An 18,038-nucleotide genomic window follows, 5' to 3' on the forward strand; every position below is an offset into this window, starting at 1 on the left:
TTTTCTGTCATAGCCAGCCTCTCTAACCTTTAGGGCACATGCTTTAATATCTCAGTGTCAGTGCTAATCCCAAGAAACTAATACAGGTGCATCTCAATAAATGAGAATATCATCAAAAGGTTAATTTATTTGAATAATTCAATTCTGAGAGTGAAATTCTATATTTTATATAGATTAATTACAAAGAGTGATCTATTTCAAGCTTTTATTTCTTTAATGTTGATTATTAAGGCTTGCAGCCAATGAAGTCATTATCTCAGAAAATTAGAATAACCAACACAAAACACCTGCAAAGGTTTCCTAAGCTTTAAAAACAGTCCCTTAGTCTGGTTCAGTAGGCTCCACAATCATGGGGAAGACTGCTGACTTGACAGATGTCCAGAAGGCATTTATTGACACCCAGCTGCTGTATCCAAGCGTATTAATGGAAAGTTGATTGGAAAGCAAAAATGTGGTAGAAAAAGGTTTACAAGCAGCAGGGAGAACCACAGCATTGAAAGGATTGTCAAGAAAAGGCCATTCAAAAAATGTGGGGGAGATTCACAAGGAGTGGACTGCTGCGGAGGTCAGTGCTTCCAGAGCCACCACACACAGACGTGTCAAGACACTCATGACCCAGAGACAACCCCAGAAGTGTCTAACCTGGGCCAAGGAGAAAAAGGACTGAACTGTTGCTCAGTGTCCAAAGTCTTGTTTTCAGATTAAAGTAAATTTTTGTGTTTAATTTGGAAATCAAGGTCCCAGAGTCTGGAGGAAGAGTGGAGAAACACACAATCCAAGCTGCTTGAGTCTAGTGTGAAGTTCCCACAATCAGTGATGGTTTGGGGGCCATGTCATCTGCTGGTGTTGGTCCACTGTGTTATATTAAGTCCAAAGTCAGCGCAGCCGTCTACCAGGAACTTCCTCCTGCTGACAAACTTTATAGAGATGCGGATTTCCTTTTCCAGCAGGACTTGACACATGTTCACACTGCCAAAAGTACCAATACCTGGTTTAATAACCAGAGTATCACTGTGCTTTGATTGGCCAGCAAACTCGCCCGACCTTAACCCCGTAGATTCTCTTATTGTCAAGAGGAAGATGAGAGACACCAAACCCAACAATGCAGACGAGCTGAAGGCCGCTATCAAAGCAACCTAGGCTTTCGTAACACCTCAGCACTGCCACAGTGTGATTACCCCAATGCCCACTGCACTGGTGCAGTAATTTAATGCAAAAGGAGCCAAACAAGTACTCACCTGCATATAATGTACACACTTTTCAGTATTTAAAGTCTTTTTTTTTTTTTTTTTAATGGTCTTATATTCAAATTTTCTAAGGTAATTACTTTTTTAATTGCCTGTAAGTCATAATCATCAACATTAAAAGAAACAAAAATAAAATGAAATGAACACTTGAACTGGATCACTCCTGTTTGTAATGAATCTGAGTTTTCACTTTTTGAACTGAATTACGGAAATTAATTAACTTTTTATTATATTCTAATGTATTGAGTTTTCTCATCATTGGTTTCTCAGTTTACATTTTCACATAATTTAGGTGTTCTCATCAATACACTTCCCTGCTTTCGTAGTTCCCACAGTCACTGCGATTCTCTACTGGTCTCAACTTTTTTTTTTTTTTTTTTTTTTTTTTTTTTTGGGTAAATATATTATTCAGCAGTTGGTTAAAAAACCCCAACAACCAAGAATCACATCTGAACAGCTCTTTCAAAATGTGCTTCAAAGATGCATCTTCAGAAGGGGTTTTCCCTTAGGTCTCTGAAACAGGAGATCTGGGTTTAGAGACTGCTGTGCCACAGTAAGCAAGAAAGGCATGTTTACAGCTGTAATAATGATGCTTAGACTCTTTATTTTAGCCAGTGTCCCTTTTTTAGAAGGATCTTTGTGTCTTGTCATAGACACCGGCTCTTATGTGCTTGTGTGTGTGAGATGCAGGGGTGCAATCAAGATAAATATTCATATTCACCACTTCCTCTGTATGTAAAGGAAACAGGAAATCACTTTAGTTTCTGAGAAAATTCTGACTCTAAATAAATGTCCTGTTGCATTGTGGCACATTTTTAAGACATCATTAATGAGATTGGAAAGAGCAGAAACAGAACTAGGTAGAGAATGAGGAGTGGAATGAGGTTCACAAGATAGAGTTTCACTGTATTCTCAGACTGGAGTGATGCAGCCTGTTTTTCTGGCTTCTAACCCAATAAGAACAGCCAAAGGGTCATGTTCAAATTGTGTGTGTGTGTTTGCAGGATATGGTTTCTCTCTTTGTGTAAATGTTCCTGTTTTGAGTGCTTGAGTCACTGTTGGTAACTGGTTAATTTCTGGATTGTGTTGGTCTCCACAGCTTCTTTTGGTGGAGTAGGTGCTGCAGATTGTGTCTAATTATGGGAAACTTAAATGGACAGGTTGACCAGGGAGAAAGTGGTCTTTGTGCACTAGTGTGTATACAAGACCATTTAATGCTTCAGTGGTCATCTCAGACAGGTGGGTTCTTGGTTTCCTGCTTTGGCTTAGGCTGATTGGCTGAAGGCAGTTCTACTTGAATTAAACTGTCTTCTAATGTCCTTCAAATAAAGTGGTCACCAGGGTGGGTGCAGTTTTGTTGCTCAACTTTTGAAGTGGCATTGGTGACATGGGTTTCTTAAATGAACCTGTGGATGGAGTCCAAGGTCGATAGATAAGTGACAGCGAGAGAGTTGATTTATTGATCAATTTTAGCTTCAAGCTGATCTGAATTTTTACGTTATTTAAGCTTTAAATATGTTAGTCATATTTTACCAAAATTCTACATCAAATAACCTTGCACTGTAAGATACTATAGATTTGGGTTATTCTTTGTATCATCATTAGATGAAGAAATGTTTTTGGCACCTATATTTTTAACCACGTGTTTCTCAGTTGTCATCCTTTTCATGATCTGTTGGGTATTTATTTTTGGTAGCTGTGGTTAGAGTTGTGCACATTCACAACTGCATATGCAGTTTGAACATCTTATTTTTCAGCAGTGGTAAGATCACAGAACAGGACAGAGAAAGATATTCACCCTCTCCTCATTCTCTGCTAATACCCCACTGCAGATACTTTAACCAAAATAATGCGCACAAATTTGGAGACATTGTAAAAGAACTTAATTTTATTGAATACGCGGACACACATCTAATATGGTATAAGGGCAGTTGGAAGTACTAAATGTACACTGAAGGCACATCAGTTTTATATATACTATGTGTTTTGCTCTACAGTGTTTTACAATTAGTCTTTTAAATTGTAAACATTTAAAGCAACACTAAGAGATATTTGGTATTTTTGCTGTTTGGCTCCCCCTAAGGCTGCAGAATGCAATTAGCTTTTACAGCACTGAAAGGGGAAGGAGGGGGTTGATTTCCTACCCTCTTCCAAAAGTTACATAGCGTATCTTTTGCAGTGCTGTACAGAGTAGCAACAACAGCTCCTTATTACTGACTAGTGAAGCATCACAGTGATTTTGAGGCTGTACTTTTAAGGCAAAACGTATTACCTACTGTTGCAATAAAGATTATTGTTAAAAGGTAGATTATCATGACCTGTCCGCCGGATAAAGTAAATTTAAAGCATAAGTGTTGTCTTGTCCTAGCCAGACTGAAAAAGCTGATCTTACATTTGAACATTCCTTTGTACTATGGGTTTTGGGTGGGGAATGTTTGATTTCCTGCTAGAGATAGAGGAGCTTCTGGAGGTCTTTGATATACTCTTTGATATGCTGAAGGTATTTAGGTATGTATGTAGGTGAGTGTACATGTTTGGACTGTAGAGGTTAGATGTATGCCCTGATTAATTTTAAGTTTTGAAATGGTGCGATTACGCTGTCTTTACCAGAACAGAGAACCAAGGAAAGAAATGTGTTTTGGTCCGAGGATCTTTTGATTATAGTCAAACTGCTGGTGTGTGTGTGTAAAATGGAAAAAAAAATTCAGTGTTTGTTGTAAGAAAGATCCAGACAAATGAAAAAGGAAAAGAAAGTGGGCCAGCAGTTCTTGCATGATGAAGCAGAATGTGAATGGAAGATAAATGAATGCTGATAACCGAAGAAAGAAGGAAATGCAGGATTCTCAGGAAAAAATAAACAACACTTGAAGCCAGAGGGTCTGTGGTTGGTTGGCAGCTGTGTACTCCTTTCATGCAGCCTTGCTTGACATGAACCAACATAAATTGATTCATTTGCATTTAAACTACATTTCCCAGTCACCTTCATCGGGTGCTACCTCCTGTAACCATAGCAACATGGCAATTGTATATAAGAATAGAGATCTAGGACATTAGGTGCTACGGTGCATTTTGTGCTGGGTGTGTGCGTTTTGAAGATGAAGTCACTGTAAAGAGTTATGAGTTGAGGGAACACTTCAATGTACAGTGTTATTGAAGGGTATCCTGATACCAATCCCAGTGGTATGTAACAGTATGGGAGGAATGCTAATTTGTGTGCACCTGCATGTGTGTATTGCATAGATTTGCAGATCAATATTGCTGATGAGCTGAAAACTGAACGTTTCTAAGGTACTGCATTTGTCAGCATTTGTGAGTGTGGGAGTGCGTATCTGTGCATATTAATGCATGTGTGCGCACATACCTGAACATAGTGGGGAAACAGTGGTATATCCTATTTTCACCACATAAGTACATACATGGTGTCATGTTTTTAAAGGGTGTGCTAAAGGTGGAAAGGACAATGGAAGATATAAATGTGGTTTACGTTGCACAAACAAAAGTACTGTTAACGTTTAACCTGCAGGACAAAGAAGGATTGCACTGCTGAATATTCACAGGTCATATTTACATTTTCACATCCTAAGTGTTGCAGTCACATTTTCATAAACCTTCACTTTTTAAAGAAGCCTAACTCATTGTTTTTTCTTAAGGGAATGCCATAAAAGCGATAATCATGATTTAAATCAAAAAGCACTTTTTATAAAATTCTTAGGATGTCTCCTCACCATTTGCAGCTCTCCAGTCTATTTACACTTGAAACACATCTAATGTGTTTATGAAGTCTGTGTCTGTAAATGGGTAGTAAAAAAAAACAAAAAAACAATGTTAATCTCTGCTCACAGCAGAGAAAGGGCATCTGGAGTTTTTAGACCACGAAGAAAACTCTTTACTTTGAAAAGCACAATGAGATTAGGATATTGCTTTTGTTTTTCCTCTGTTGGTGGGTAATATATTTTTATTGTTTCCAAGCGACAAAACTAAGCAACTCGAATTACAAATGAGTTGTGGTAATTCAAACAGAATTCACACATATTGTTCCACCATAAAAGACACAGAGCCTCTCAGCATAAACAAACCAGAGTGATCTGCCATTCCTCACAATTGTAGACGATCCCTAGGACTAGCTGCTGAAGCCTGGAAGAGAATTATGTTGGGTTAAGGGTTAAAAACCGTGAAGGTCTTTTGACCACATTTGGAAATATTTTGCATTGAAAGTACACACTAACAAAAGCAGGGGGTTGTATATAAAACTCTGAAAACAGTTCTTCTTTGTGATCTAATAGGCTACCTGTTGTAATTCATTCAAAGAGGGTAAATCATGTGAATACAAAGCATGTTGCTTTGTGTTAACATAGGATATTAGGAAAGTTTGTGAAGAACTTGGTCCAGATAATGATAATGCTTTTCTAGTTTTGGATTGGTAGACCTTTTGAAGGCTTTTTGCTTTAGGTTCATTTCTCAAGTGATGCATCCAGACATGAAATTATGAAAAGGAGAAGTATTTTTGAAACACCCAGTGATCAAATAATCAGAGATGAAGCAAGACTGTGTGTGAACGTTACACCCAAACAGTCAAACTCATTCCTCTGATTTTTCTTTTTAAATTTCAGAGAGGAACAGAAAAGTTAACATAAATAAATAAATAATAAAAATAAGCAAACTAAGACAGTTCCATACTGTTTAGAAGCAGTGCTGGCCAGCTAACAGGCACTTGGTTTAGCACACCACAGCAGATAATTTTCCAGCAAACTGAGGCTCAAAACGCACATAGGGGATAAAGCCTCTTACCTGTGAGCATAATGTCGAGTAAAGGGTCTTCTGACCTCTTCACTAAAGCTCAGCACAAAACTCACAGATGCAGTGGGCTACTGGGCTTATTTTCCTCCACAACTCTAGTTGTCAGTGAGCTCCCACAGCGCCCCCTCCCTGTGGCTCACTTAAATGCACAAAATTGTTTAGCCATGTTCTTAAAGACACAGAACAGAAATTTGACTAATTGCACACGTCATAATACCGCCCTCATTTTGAGATAGCGTGCACGTTTTTAAATACAGCAGTATATGGTATTATCTATACCTTAGTGTTCACCTAAAAATTGTGAGCAGTAGCACGTTTCATGAGACACCATTCACCATATAGCAATATCAGTACAATATCTGTACTAGTCCGTATCAATATCAGTACTAGCACGTAAGCCTAACCTTACTGCTGGTGTTACAGATGAAATTGAGTAAGGTGTTTTTTCGTTTCATTTATTTAAATCTCGCTTGTCGGATGTTTGTAGTGGTTTCTTTGGCTCATTCATCAGAGACTCAGAGGAAATGCTGATCTGTGCTGGTCATAGTAAATAAAAGTATACAGTATACATGACAGGAATCTGAGCCTGTGCACACTGGAAGAGCATTGATTACTTCTCAGAGATATAGTCTCTGCATCTGTCTTTGGTCCTCTCTATGTGTAGTAATTTGAGAGATTAATTGAGCCCCTCTAAAGAAGAAGCATATGTGAACCATTTCCTCTTGTCAGTAGCACTTCTTGTCTCTCCATATTTGGTAATGGATGTAAATGTTTATCATTTTTTTATAATTATAATTGTATTTATTTGTTTAATTATTTTTGTTGTCGCAAGGTCTCAGTACAAAAATTAAAAAAAAATATTCTATTTAATAGGCATATTTTTCCAAATTAAAATATGCTATGCAATTTTCATGATCAGTAATTAAGCGATAGAAAAACAAATGCTCACATTATTTCTGACTCTCATTGAAGGCTATAGCTAAATAAAATCTTAAGGTTTATACTGTACTGATTAGATGAAACTTACTGCAGTCCAAATTCAGGACATGAAAGGAGTTGTCATCTCCCCCACCCCCAGATGCAAAGTTGACGTGGGTTACTATGTTGAGGACGCTGAACCCATGTGAATGAGTACGAGACAAGTTAGAGAATTTTGGAGCTTCAGAACAGTATACAAGGCTAATATTAGCGTTACTCAGCAGCTTATTTGTATTTTTTATTGCACCTTTAAATAGGACTATGCGAGGCCGGTTAAGTTTTAAAACACATATTTATTAATTTTGAGTTTGCACCTCTTAACACACACACGTCTGTAGTGTGGAGGACAGCACTGTGACTATAAAGCCATGGCTGCCCCACTACATTTACTGAATTACTTTTGAAAAAACAGTTGTGTGGTTTCATGTTTCGTCCTGTTGATGTTTTAACAAGTTAAAGTTCATTTAGGAAATATTTGCCTTCTGAGTGATTTCTGTTAATCTGTATGCTTATTTAATTTGCCCACAGATGGTACAAGCTTCACTCTAAGACTGGTAAAAAGGAGAAGGAAAGAGGAGAGCTGCAGGTTACAGTGCAGTTTACTCGCCACAACCTGACTGCCAGTATGTATGACCTTTCCATGAAAGACAAGCCTCACTCTGCCTTTGAGAAACTGCGAGAGCGTATGCGTGCACGGAAACGTGGCAGTGATGAAGAATCCTCCTCAGCCATTGTCCCCGGGGGCTATGGGGCAATTGCAAGGGTGAGGGGGCGGCTGCCGAGTGATGGTGGAGGGGAGGAAGACTATGAAGATGATGAAGGTGGGGAGCTGAGGAGGAGTAAGATGAGGAGTTTCTTCCTACGAGGAAGGTTAAGGAAGTCTTCAGATACCCGTTCCAGCACTTCTCTGGGCTCCGAGAGCAGCGAGTCGTCCTCCAGAGGGGGTAGCCTCAGCCCTACTGCTGGCATCAGTGTGGTGGTCTCTGATCTGTCAAACTCCCCAAGCAACAGCAGCAACCTGACTGCGGATAACAGCCCAGGTAGATGCATAAACAGATTTGGTTGAAAGAGAATGTCATAATACAACAATCTGCTTGGTTAATTTTTGTTACACCTTTTTAAGGTTTTTGATGAATGGACAAGATTCTAACTTTTTAGTTCTGTAGTCCAGACTACAAACTGTAGTCCACCTTATTCTCTGCATAATTGCTCATTCCCATTTCACCCTGATCTTCAATTGCCCTCAGAGGACCCCCCACATAGCATGTATGATGCTGTGGTGGTGTTAGTGTGTGTTTTGCTGGTACGAGTGGATCAGACACAACAATGTTACTGGAGTTTTTAAACACTGTACACTCACTGTTCTCTCTGTTAGACACTCATACCTCATCTGTTCACCTTGTACATGTAAAGTCAGTGGCAGTAGCTCATCTCTTGCTGCATGGTTTGTCTAGTCCTTCATCAGTGGACACAGGACACTGCTGGCTGTGTGTTTTTGGTTGGTGGAATTTTCTCAGTCCAGCAGTGACACCGAGTGCTAAAATCTCTAGCAGCACTGCTGTGTCTGATCGACTTCTATCAGCACAATAAACACTAACATATCACCACGTCAGTGTCACTGCAGTGATGAGAATTATCCACCTAAATCATACCTGCTTGGTTGCGCTTTTATGGGAGTCCTGATGTTTGAAGAGCTGGATGAAATCGAGATAACGTATGTGGAGAAACAGGAGGACTACAGTGTGTAACCGTAGAATTAGAGCGCTCCTGTATGGTCAGTGGAGCAGCCAAAATGAACATGAGTGTAGATATAAGGTAGGTGTTCTTAATTCAATGATTAAGTGGATAACTGTTCAGTGTTTAACTAGATCATTAGTCAGAAACCTAAATAAAAAAAAAAAAGAAAAGCACTGGGTGTCCTAGTTTCAAAATATTGCCCTAATCACTAACCTAGAATCCATCATAATTTTATTTTATTTTTATTTTTATTTTTTTTAAAACAAGTGAACAAAATGATTTGCCATTTTACTAAATTTGTGTAAACATCCTCAAATATATATTGACTATACTTGGTTGTTATAGTGTAATGTGTAAATCTGCTGCCTCCCACTTAACAGACCATGGCTTGATTTCTAGCTCAGGTAGGAACATCATCCTATAACAGGAAGAATCCATTGGCAAGACACTCAAACCTGCATTAACAAGATCTGCTCCGTGTAAAAACATCAGTGAAAGATATTAATTTAAAAAAAAAAAGTCTGATGCTACCCCAAAGTCACTCTAATGGTGCACCTTGGTGTTCCTGCCTAAACTAGGATCTGAGTAAAGGGTACTCTGCTGAAGATAGTGGTGTCACTCTCTATGCTTTTGCACCCTAATAAATGAAGCATATCAGAGCAAAGTGTTTTTCTCTTCTGCAGAGCACACGGTAGCACCCTCACCGCAGGTCTCTCCAGTCAAGCATGCGTTTGATCCATGTGACCTTAGCATTCAGGTGCCTCGTTCCCTAACCAATGACGACACCCCCATTCTCTTACCCTCTGTCTGTGTGAATGGCAATCCTGTGGAGACATCTCCACTTACTCACCAACCACCTTCGCTGATACTACAGCAGCCCAAGCCACAGACCCATCAAGAGCCAATGAAAACTCCATCTCAGATGAGTTCCTCAGAGAAAACCAACCTGACTCAGGCTCAAACAGGAAATCGTCCAGAACCCAAGCCCAGCACAGAGTCTCAGAGCCAGCTGCCTAAAGCAGAGTCCAAGTCCAGGCCTGAGCCTCTGCTGCCTGCTCTAGGTCTGCTCCAGAAGGGTTCTGCACTCTCCCTGTCCTTGCAGAACTTATCTCGCCGTGGAGAAGAGCGTCAAGCTGGAGGCCCTATGGACGGCCGCCGCTGGTCCTTTGATAAACCTGGAGAAGAGGAGAAAGCTGCCATTGCTGCAGCACTGGAGCATTCTGGGTTGGTTTCAGATGAACCTGAGGTGGAGGTGACAGTTTCAGAGACAGAGATTCAAAGCAAGAAGAAGCGGGGCTTGTTCTCGCATGGACGAGGCAGTGATTCTGCTGGGAAAGGGTCAGGAATGGGCAAACAAGAAACAAGCCATGGTCATCCACCTACAGAAGGAAAGCACAGAGGATGGTTCAGCTCCAAGGACAGCAAACCCAGGTAAACAGTAATCCTACCTAAATATTATAATTATTAATTAATCAAAAGAAAGGAAAGGGGGCTTGTGTATGTGCTGTCAGTTACTTTTGAGATTCTAGTTACAGCAGCTGCATTGCGGAGACGGGTGTTTCCCTGGAGACCTGGACTCCTGTGTATTTATTTCTCTCCTTTTGCGGTTTCAGCTGCACTCTCTCACTCTGTCCTCACTTTGCTGCTTGTTTCCTGTCATTCAGAGGTGTGTAGGCACTGTGGATGTGATGTTTCTGTGGGACTGTGGTGTGTGTAACCACCTCTTAATTATTCTCGGGCAGTGAATTTACCAGTCACACAAGTTGTTCCTGCTCTAGGTGTGTTTATTTTCAAATTGGTAAATGCTTTGTTTTCATGTGGCTGTTGGGTGTGGAGAGAATATTTTGTTAAATGTACTGTGACACAGAAATAATGAAATGTGCACATATACACGCACATGCATGCCCTGTCTTCTTGAGCCTCTCAAACACCAGGCCAAGTATTCGTTGTCTGTTGCTGTCAGACCACTGGTGACTATTGGTCACCAATCTTTGTTTGGGCAGTGGTGAGCGCTACAAAACATCAAAGAAAATAAACTTTAGTTTGTTTTTTTTTATGAAATTTATTGGGCAACAGTCTGTGTGGGTTTTTATTTTATTTATTTTTTTAAGGATTTTTTGTTTCGTAAAAAAGTTGTTGTGCCTCTAGTATATTACCACAAGTTCTCTGGCGTGCCTGAATTTCTCCCTGAATCTGGTTCCACCCGTGAATCTTGAGTAGATATTTCCTGGATGCTCTTATACTCAAGCATGAACTAATTTATTTATATAATGTGTTCCCTTTTTTGCAATGCATTGCAAGCATCTATTTCTCATATTTAAAATGAAGTAGGAACAAAAAAGACAAAGCATCTTTTGACTAAAGGCATGCCAGTGTCACATACTTTCCTGACATTCCCATCCATTTATTCTGAAACAAGCAGCCACGTTACACTGGGAACATCAGTACATTGACTTTTGTTTTTGTGGATTATTAAACATGTTTACTGAGGTTAATTGATATTTAGCCCAGATATGAATTTCTCAAGATTCAGTTAATTTTGGCAACAATGAATGACAGATTGTAAGTATGCACAGAATAAGATGTGAAATATCCCATGTTGATCCATTTGAGCTTCATGTAGAGGTTTTCATATTGAGCTTCATCCACTCTCTTCATACATGCCAGCTCAGGATTTCTGTTATCATCTATTGTTGAATATATATACACCTAACACGTATAGATGCTCATGCATACCCAGCACAGCAACTGCATCGCTAGCTGTTTACAGGGCTCATAAGGTAGGCACCTACTTTCATCAATGTTTCCCTGAATTAAGCCCAAGATACCTCCAGAATATTTAACTGTGAAGTCTGGCATCCCAAATCCACTCAAATCCAAGGTAGTTTTACAGCCCTATCATACCACACACACACACACATTCCACATTTTATAGTGCATTTCCCAACTAGTCCATGCTCTCCTTATCCACAACCAGTGACTAGTATTTTTGAGCTACTTTTGATAACTCCTTCACTGCTGCCCTTAGCTTTTGACCCCTAATACCAAACTGCACAGCAAAGATGCGACAGACCTCGCTATAAATCCCATAATACACAACCAGTTTTGCATGCACTTGCCACCCATGTTCTCTCACCTCAGCCACATAGTCTGTGTACTATACCTTCTTCCTTTTAAAACCTTCATCTACTACATCCACAAATGGAATTGTTAACTCTATAAAATATACTATCAATTTACTTTGAGTACAACACCATGTTTGGCCTCAGTGTAGTTAATGAAATGTACTTTGAGACCTGTAGTTTCTTACCTTCATCTGCCAGCTATTTCCAATCTTGAGCCTCACCCCATCTACAAATATTTGTGTCCTGCGTTCGCACACGGCCCCAGAAAATTTTTGTCAAAGTTCACTGCGTTTGCTGAAAGGACACCTCACTCGTCTGGCAGAGTTTTAACAGTACCTGTTCATGAGGAAGTCAATTTCATGAAATATCAGAAATGAGAAGAAGTAAGACAAATTATCTCTAGAGACGTATTACCTTGACTGTGATATCTGCCTTCTAACATTTATTTTATGTTTGTGTTTTTGCTACTTGCACTCAGTGATCAGCATCAGCTCCCAGAAAACAGATTGACACAATACTGTATAGCTGGATTACTTAATATCATAAATATTTTTATGGAATGTTTATTGAAGTATGTATGTACGTATACAGGCATCAATGGTACATAAACAGATCACTCACAAGCTGTATTATTGTATCACTAACCAATATTATATTAAGGCTACAGTCTTATTTTCCACATTTTATGAATTTGCTTTCTGTTTCTGCTGCTCGCACATTTCTCTCATATGGTTGGATAATCATTATGGCATTTCCTAGCTCAGCACTGAGAGCACTTTGCTCTCCTCCAACATACAGAAAATGTGGACTGGTTCACTTACTACTTGTGCATTCATTTTGATCCTGTTTTCTTTCTGATGCTTGCCTCTGTTTTATTTTGAAATGAGTTTAAATCCAAGGCTAATAATCCCTGACCTGAATACTCTGCAGTGTTGTTTAGAATTTTAACTGTTCACTGCCCCAGAATAATACTTCACTAAAGGTTTGTGGTCGACACAAAATTAATAATTCACGTCTGTGGTAAGTGTGTAAATGTTAACTGATGGGACAGGTGTTCTCACTAATTATGTGGACTGTATGTGCCTTCTTTTCACAGCCAACTGGTTGGTGACCAGGCAGAATCCAACTCCAGCACAATCATGCCCCTTTCACCCCTGACCCCAACTGACCCATCACAGAGCATGATTCAGCACCACACTAACCCATTCACCTCGCCCACTTTGCTCTCTTCTGCCAACCCTTTCTTTTCTGTGTTGCAGCAGAATCCTTTCTTTCAGGAGCTGTGCACAGTTAATCCTTTAACTCCTGCTTTACCCTCTCTTATCAGCCCAGCCCACAGCCAACCTGAGACAATACCCTCCTGTTCAAGAAACCTCTCCACATTTCCAGATTTACCCAACGATGGAAATGCACAATCATACTCGGTAGATGCTGTATCACAAATAGGCACAATTACAAACCTGACTGATATATCAAAGTATCACACTGATAATTTACCAGCTTCCCAAGCTGAGAGACATTCAGACTGGGATAACTTTGTAAGTGATAGACTTAAGTCCTCTGAGATGATTAATCCACCTCCTCTGCTGATTAAACAACCTGACCCTGTATCTCCATATGCTGAGGGTGACCTGACAGTGTCCATTAAGGGTGAAGCTCTAGTAGACAATACTGCTACAACATACCTTTTGACTGTAGATAATTTTAGTTCTTCCAAAAGTGAACCTGATTCTAATTGCTCTAACACTTCCAACACTGAGCTTCATATTTTTTCTGCTCAAGGAGCTACAATATATGAATCTGACTTTCCACAGAACTCAAGCATAGACTTCTCTGAGCTGAATGCACTAGATTGTCCTCACCTGGCACACTCAGGTTGCTCTGTAAATCAGAACAAATTCAGTGCAGTCTCAAACATTGAGTACTATGTACAGGAGTCTCAGGTGTCAGACAGCAACTCATTCAATGAACTGTCATTTCTAACTCCTGAGGTTTCAGAACTTGACTCTAAACCTTTAGATCCTCTAGAGCTTACAGTGGACAAGAAAACAGATCATGAAACAGTCGCATCCCTTTCCTCCAACATGTTGCCAGATGACACCAAGTCTGTTGAAACACTTATGACATCTGTGCCTAACTGTAATAGCTCTGATGTTACCAAACATCCTTCAGTCCTAACTTCTGAGTCTTTGGACAGAAATCATGACCTTCAAGTACCAAAGTCTAGGATGAGCAGCTTTGGAGTGGATGAAAGTGTCAAGACAGTAGGTGGGGAAGTAAAATCTAAAGAGTCTTTCATTAAAGATGATGCACAGTTGGATGGTTCTCTTGCCCACATAACAGCAGAATCATCAAGATTGTCAGTCAGTGAGATAAAATCAAATGTTGTAATGGAGGAGACAGACATTGGAAGTGAACCATGGTGCGTGTCCTTTGACAGAATTGAAGATAATCTTTTTGGAGAAGGTTCACTCGATTCGATTAATGATTTGGACGTCATCATGACTTCTTCACCAGGAGTGTCAGGCAACTCACTTTTGACAAAGGATGTAATCATGGATGGACAACCTGAGCTGTCCATGGGCAACTTCAAGGTCAGTATTTTTTCTGGCAGCCAGATTGGACATCTGGAGGAAGAGGCTGGTAGAGATGACACGAAATGGGCACAGTCTATAGGTTGTCTGCCTAATCTTAGTGCCAATGTGAGAATGGAAACAGAGCCAGACTCTGTAATTCGTAATGCCGTACTATCTCCTGGGAGCTTTCTCTTCCACAGCCTATATACAAGTGTAGACTCAGAGCAGTACTTCAGCTTCAGGTCACAGCACAATTTCCCATCTGTATCTGAGTTCTCTCAAGAACCCAGTACAAAGCATGACCCTTTTCAAGAAGACAAACCATGCCAGGAGATCTTGCCAGTTAATAACCTATGTCAGGGGAGTATACTAGAAGAGCAGTGTGAGCAAAATATTTCTTGGCTTCTTGAGGACCCTGATAATGTTGTGGCTCAAATTTCAAAGCCACCAGAATCCCATCTTTCAAATGTGTGTAGCACCATAGAAGGGGGCATGCCCGGTGATACTATGACCGAAGCACTACAGATATGTTATCCTACTGTGGAGGCATTGACCAACCATGGCTTGATATGGGAGGAGAATCAGAAGGTGATGATGGAAGAACATCCTCTGAAATCAGACCCTCAAACAAGTTCAATGGAAAATGTGAGTTTTCAGGATATAAATATTATCACAGATTTTGGTCGACCTGCTGTGAATTTATATGTCTCTGATTTTCCATCTGAGCAAACTTCCAGCATTACTCAGGACCTAGTTACAACAGATTTACTTCAGAACCCTGCAATGCAAACTACTGACACACACACTGACAAACACCCTGTGCCTATGGAGACTTGTGGAAATGTGATGTTCTATCGTGCTGAACATTCACACACAAACATTAATACACAAGAAGCAACTGGAAATGTTCCTGACATAGTAAGGTCCTACTTGGACAGCTCTAGACACTGTGCCTCTACAGTTGATCCACCTGCTCCAGAATCTTTAAGCCTGACCCGGCCGACCTTGCCTTCAGCATGTGATTCCAACTCAAACCTTCCCTTTCCTTTGTTTGACCTTTCACCCATAGCCTCCTCTACACCACATGTGGGAGTAGGCACTAATACTTTGCCCCTATCCCCCTTTTCCAAAATGCCCTTTACACCAGCAAATTCATCACCAAGTACAGTCCTGGCTGCAGCCCCCTCTTCCCCTACACAGCCTGTATCGCATGTTATTTTTCCCCAGGAACAGCAGCAGGTGCCCACTCATCTCAGCAGGTGAGGTTAAATGGTTGGTGAAGGTGGAATCTCATTTAGGATATGGGGTGGCTAATGCAGTCTCTATGCAAATTCGGTGATCAGTTGGGTGTATATATCATACACACAAATTTTCCAGTAAATAACAGCAGTAAGGATCTGAAGATCTGCATAAAATCTGCATTGCATTCTTGAAGATCACTGTTTATGGTGGTGGAGTTTATATGTGGCGTTAGAGGCAAAGCAAAAAATGGACCTCTCATGCAACTCACTCAGTGACTCTCTCACTCATGTTTAGCAAGTTGAAAACTCTACAGAAAGAAACTGCTTTTGGTGCTTTGCCTTAGAGACCGTATTTTCTTGCAAGTGACAACACAGTTTGTCATGCCAGCTATTTGACTGGCGTTGAATGTGAAAAGCATATAAAAGCTCCACCAGCCATGTGGTATTTTAAAATGTATTCTGATGTGATTCTTTATCACCTGTGCTATAAGCTGATTAGCCTTTAGGAAATGTGCTAACAATAATATTGGGATCACACTTTTTCCTTCCTTCTCTACCAACTGTGCATACATCCTGGTGTTTTTTCCCAATCACTAATTCTAATGTCTTGTAAAAAAACTGTCTATCTGTTTTGATTCATTTCCATGGATATACAATCAAATGGGCACTTATTCACTTGTGGTGCATTCTGGGGTGTTTTGAATCAGATCAATTTATTTAGCAAATTTACCTTTACATAACGCTCAGCAAGAATGCAATTCACTAAAATGTAATATGTGGTGTAAGTGACTAAACACTTGGCTTGTATTTTTCCAGGGTTAAATACTAATCACTGTGACTAACATGCATGGAATTTCTTTGCACTGGACCCGAGGACCATGTGACTGTTCTTCATGACACTAAGCTTTTATTCTTGAAATAAAACCCTAATCTGAATTTGCATTTTTTGATCTGTGCTTGGAATTGTTATACCTTTCTTGATAAAAGGTAAAAGTTTAAATATATTGCATTCTCCTTCCTGCAATCTCACAGCCCACACCGAGTGAAGCCACTCACACCCCCAGATGAGAAAAAGTCAGAAGGTCGCTCTGTTTTGGAGAAGCTAAAGTCCACCATACATCCAGGCCGTAGTCACCATGGAGAACAAGAATCTGAAAAAAAGGTATGAATAGATTACACAATTGATACTATTAGGAGGACGAATACTTAAAAAAAACAAAAATAAATAAATAAATGAGCATCCATTTAAATGTGTGCTAGAAATTTTTAATGAGGGGACAGCTCTAATTCTGGAGTACAAATAGTGTCATGTGGAAAAAGTAACACCTTGAGGTGACATTACAAAGTAGAACTGTCTCAACACTCATCACTAAATTGACTAAAATCACTAAATAAACTGATCAGCCATAACATTATAATGTTCGTCAGCTCCACTGATCCTATAGTTGCACTTTGTTGTTATACTATTGAAGACTGATATTCATGTGCTGCTCTGCATAATGTTTTAGCCCCCTTTCACACTTTTATTGAACTTCTTTATGGAACCAAAATGTTTTTTATGGCATCGCTCAAAGAAACTTGTGTAGCAACTTTGTTTTTAAGAGTGTAGGGAGTGTATTTTTTCAGCATTGTGCTCACTCACTATCCATTTGTGTTAAACACACCGGCCCTGTTTGTCTACTTTGTAGATGTAAATTCAGAGACGTAGCTCATCTGTGCTGTTCATCCTCTAATCCTGCTTCAGCGGTCAAAGGACGCTGTTGGCTGGACATTTTTGGTTAGTTGGCCCTTCAGTCCAGCAAGGACGCCGAAGTTCTTAATATATCATTATAACTGTAGTGCTAAGGATAATCCACCCCCCAAATAATGCCTAGTCTGTGGTGGTCCTGACCATTTAAGGACAGGGTGACATGGGGCTAACAAAGTAGGCAGAGAGAAATTATTGTCTGTAATTACAGAACTACAAAGTGCATCTATATGCCAATTGGAGCTGATAAAAGGGAGAATTAATGCCAAAAAAGGTTATGTTAATGTTTTGGCTTTTAGGTGTATAGCCAACATGTCAAATTAAACATTTTTTATGAGCATGTTTTTCTTTGTTTCCAATTCATCCATTGTGGTTTGCCCAGAGAGCTAATTGTGCTACTTCTCTGAGGTCATTAAATCTTAAGTTTAACAAGGTAGCAGGAAGATAAATCAAGCTAAATCAAGTTTTTTATTTTATTTTATTTTTTTTTTTTTGAATATGTCCCACTGACAAAAGCTGAAATAGAGATGTGTTTCTGAAGCCATACCTGGTTACAGTCATAGATTAAAGTAGATATTCTGCTTTAATTA

The 18,038-nt window shown here is 39.8% G+C and overlaps 1 protein-coding gene across 4 annotated transcripts in view; it reads left to right on the forward strand.

Annotated features, from left to right (window-relative positions):
* rab11fip5a (RAB11 family interacting protein 5a (class I)) overlaps window positions 1–18,038 on the forward strand; it is a 32,282-nt gene that overhangs the window by 11,066 nt on the left and 3,178 nt on the right. For 2 of the 4 annotated variants that reach the window (XM_066679038.1, XM_066679036.1), the window contains exons 2-5: window positions 7,551–8,062; window positions 9,443–10,190; window positions 12,981–15,719; window positions 16,734–16,863. In XM_066679038.1, the coding sequence (XP_066535135.1) occupies window positions 7,648–8,062; window positions 9,443–10,190; window positions 12,981–15,719; window positions 16,734–16,863 (4,032 nt within the window). In that variant the 5' untranslated portion in view covers window positions 7,551–7,647. The remainder of the gene's footprint in view (window positions 1–7,550; window positions 8,063–9,442; window positions 10,191–12,980; window positions 15,720–16,733; window positions 16,864–18,038) is intronic. The other 2 variants (XM_066679037.1, XM_066679039.1) reach the window with 2 other exon arrangements.

The sequence above is a fragment of the Hoplias malabaricus genome, chromosome 8 (genome assembly GCF_029633855.1).
Source record: "Hoplias malabaricus isolate fHopMal1 chromosome 8, fHopMal1.hap1, whole genome shotgun sequence".
Taxonomy (NCBI): Eukaryota; Metazoa; Chordata; class Actinopteri; order Characiformes; family Erythrinidae; genus Hoplias; species Hoplias malabaricus.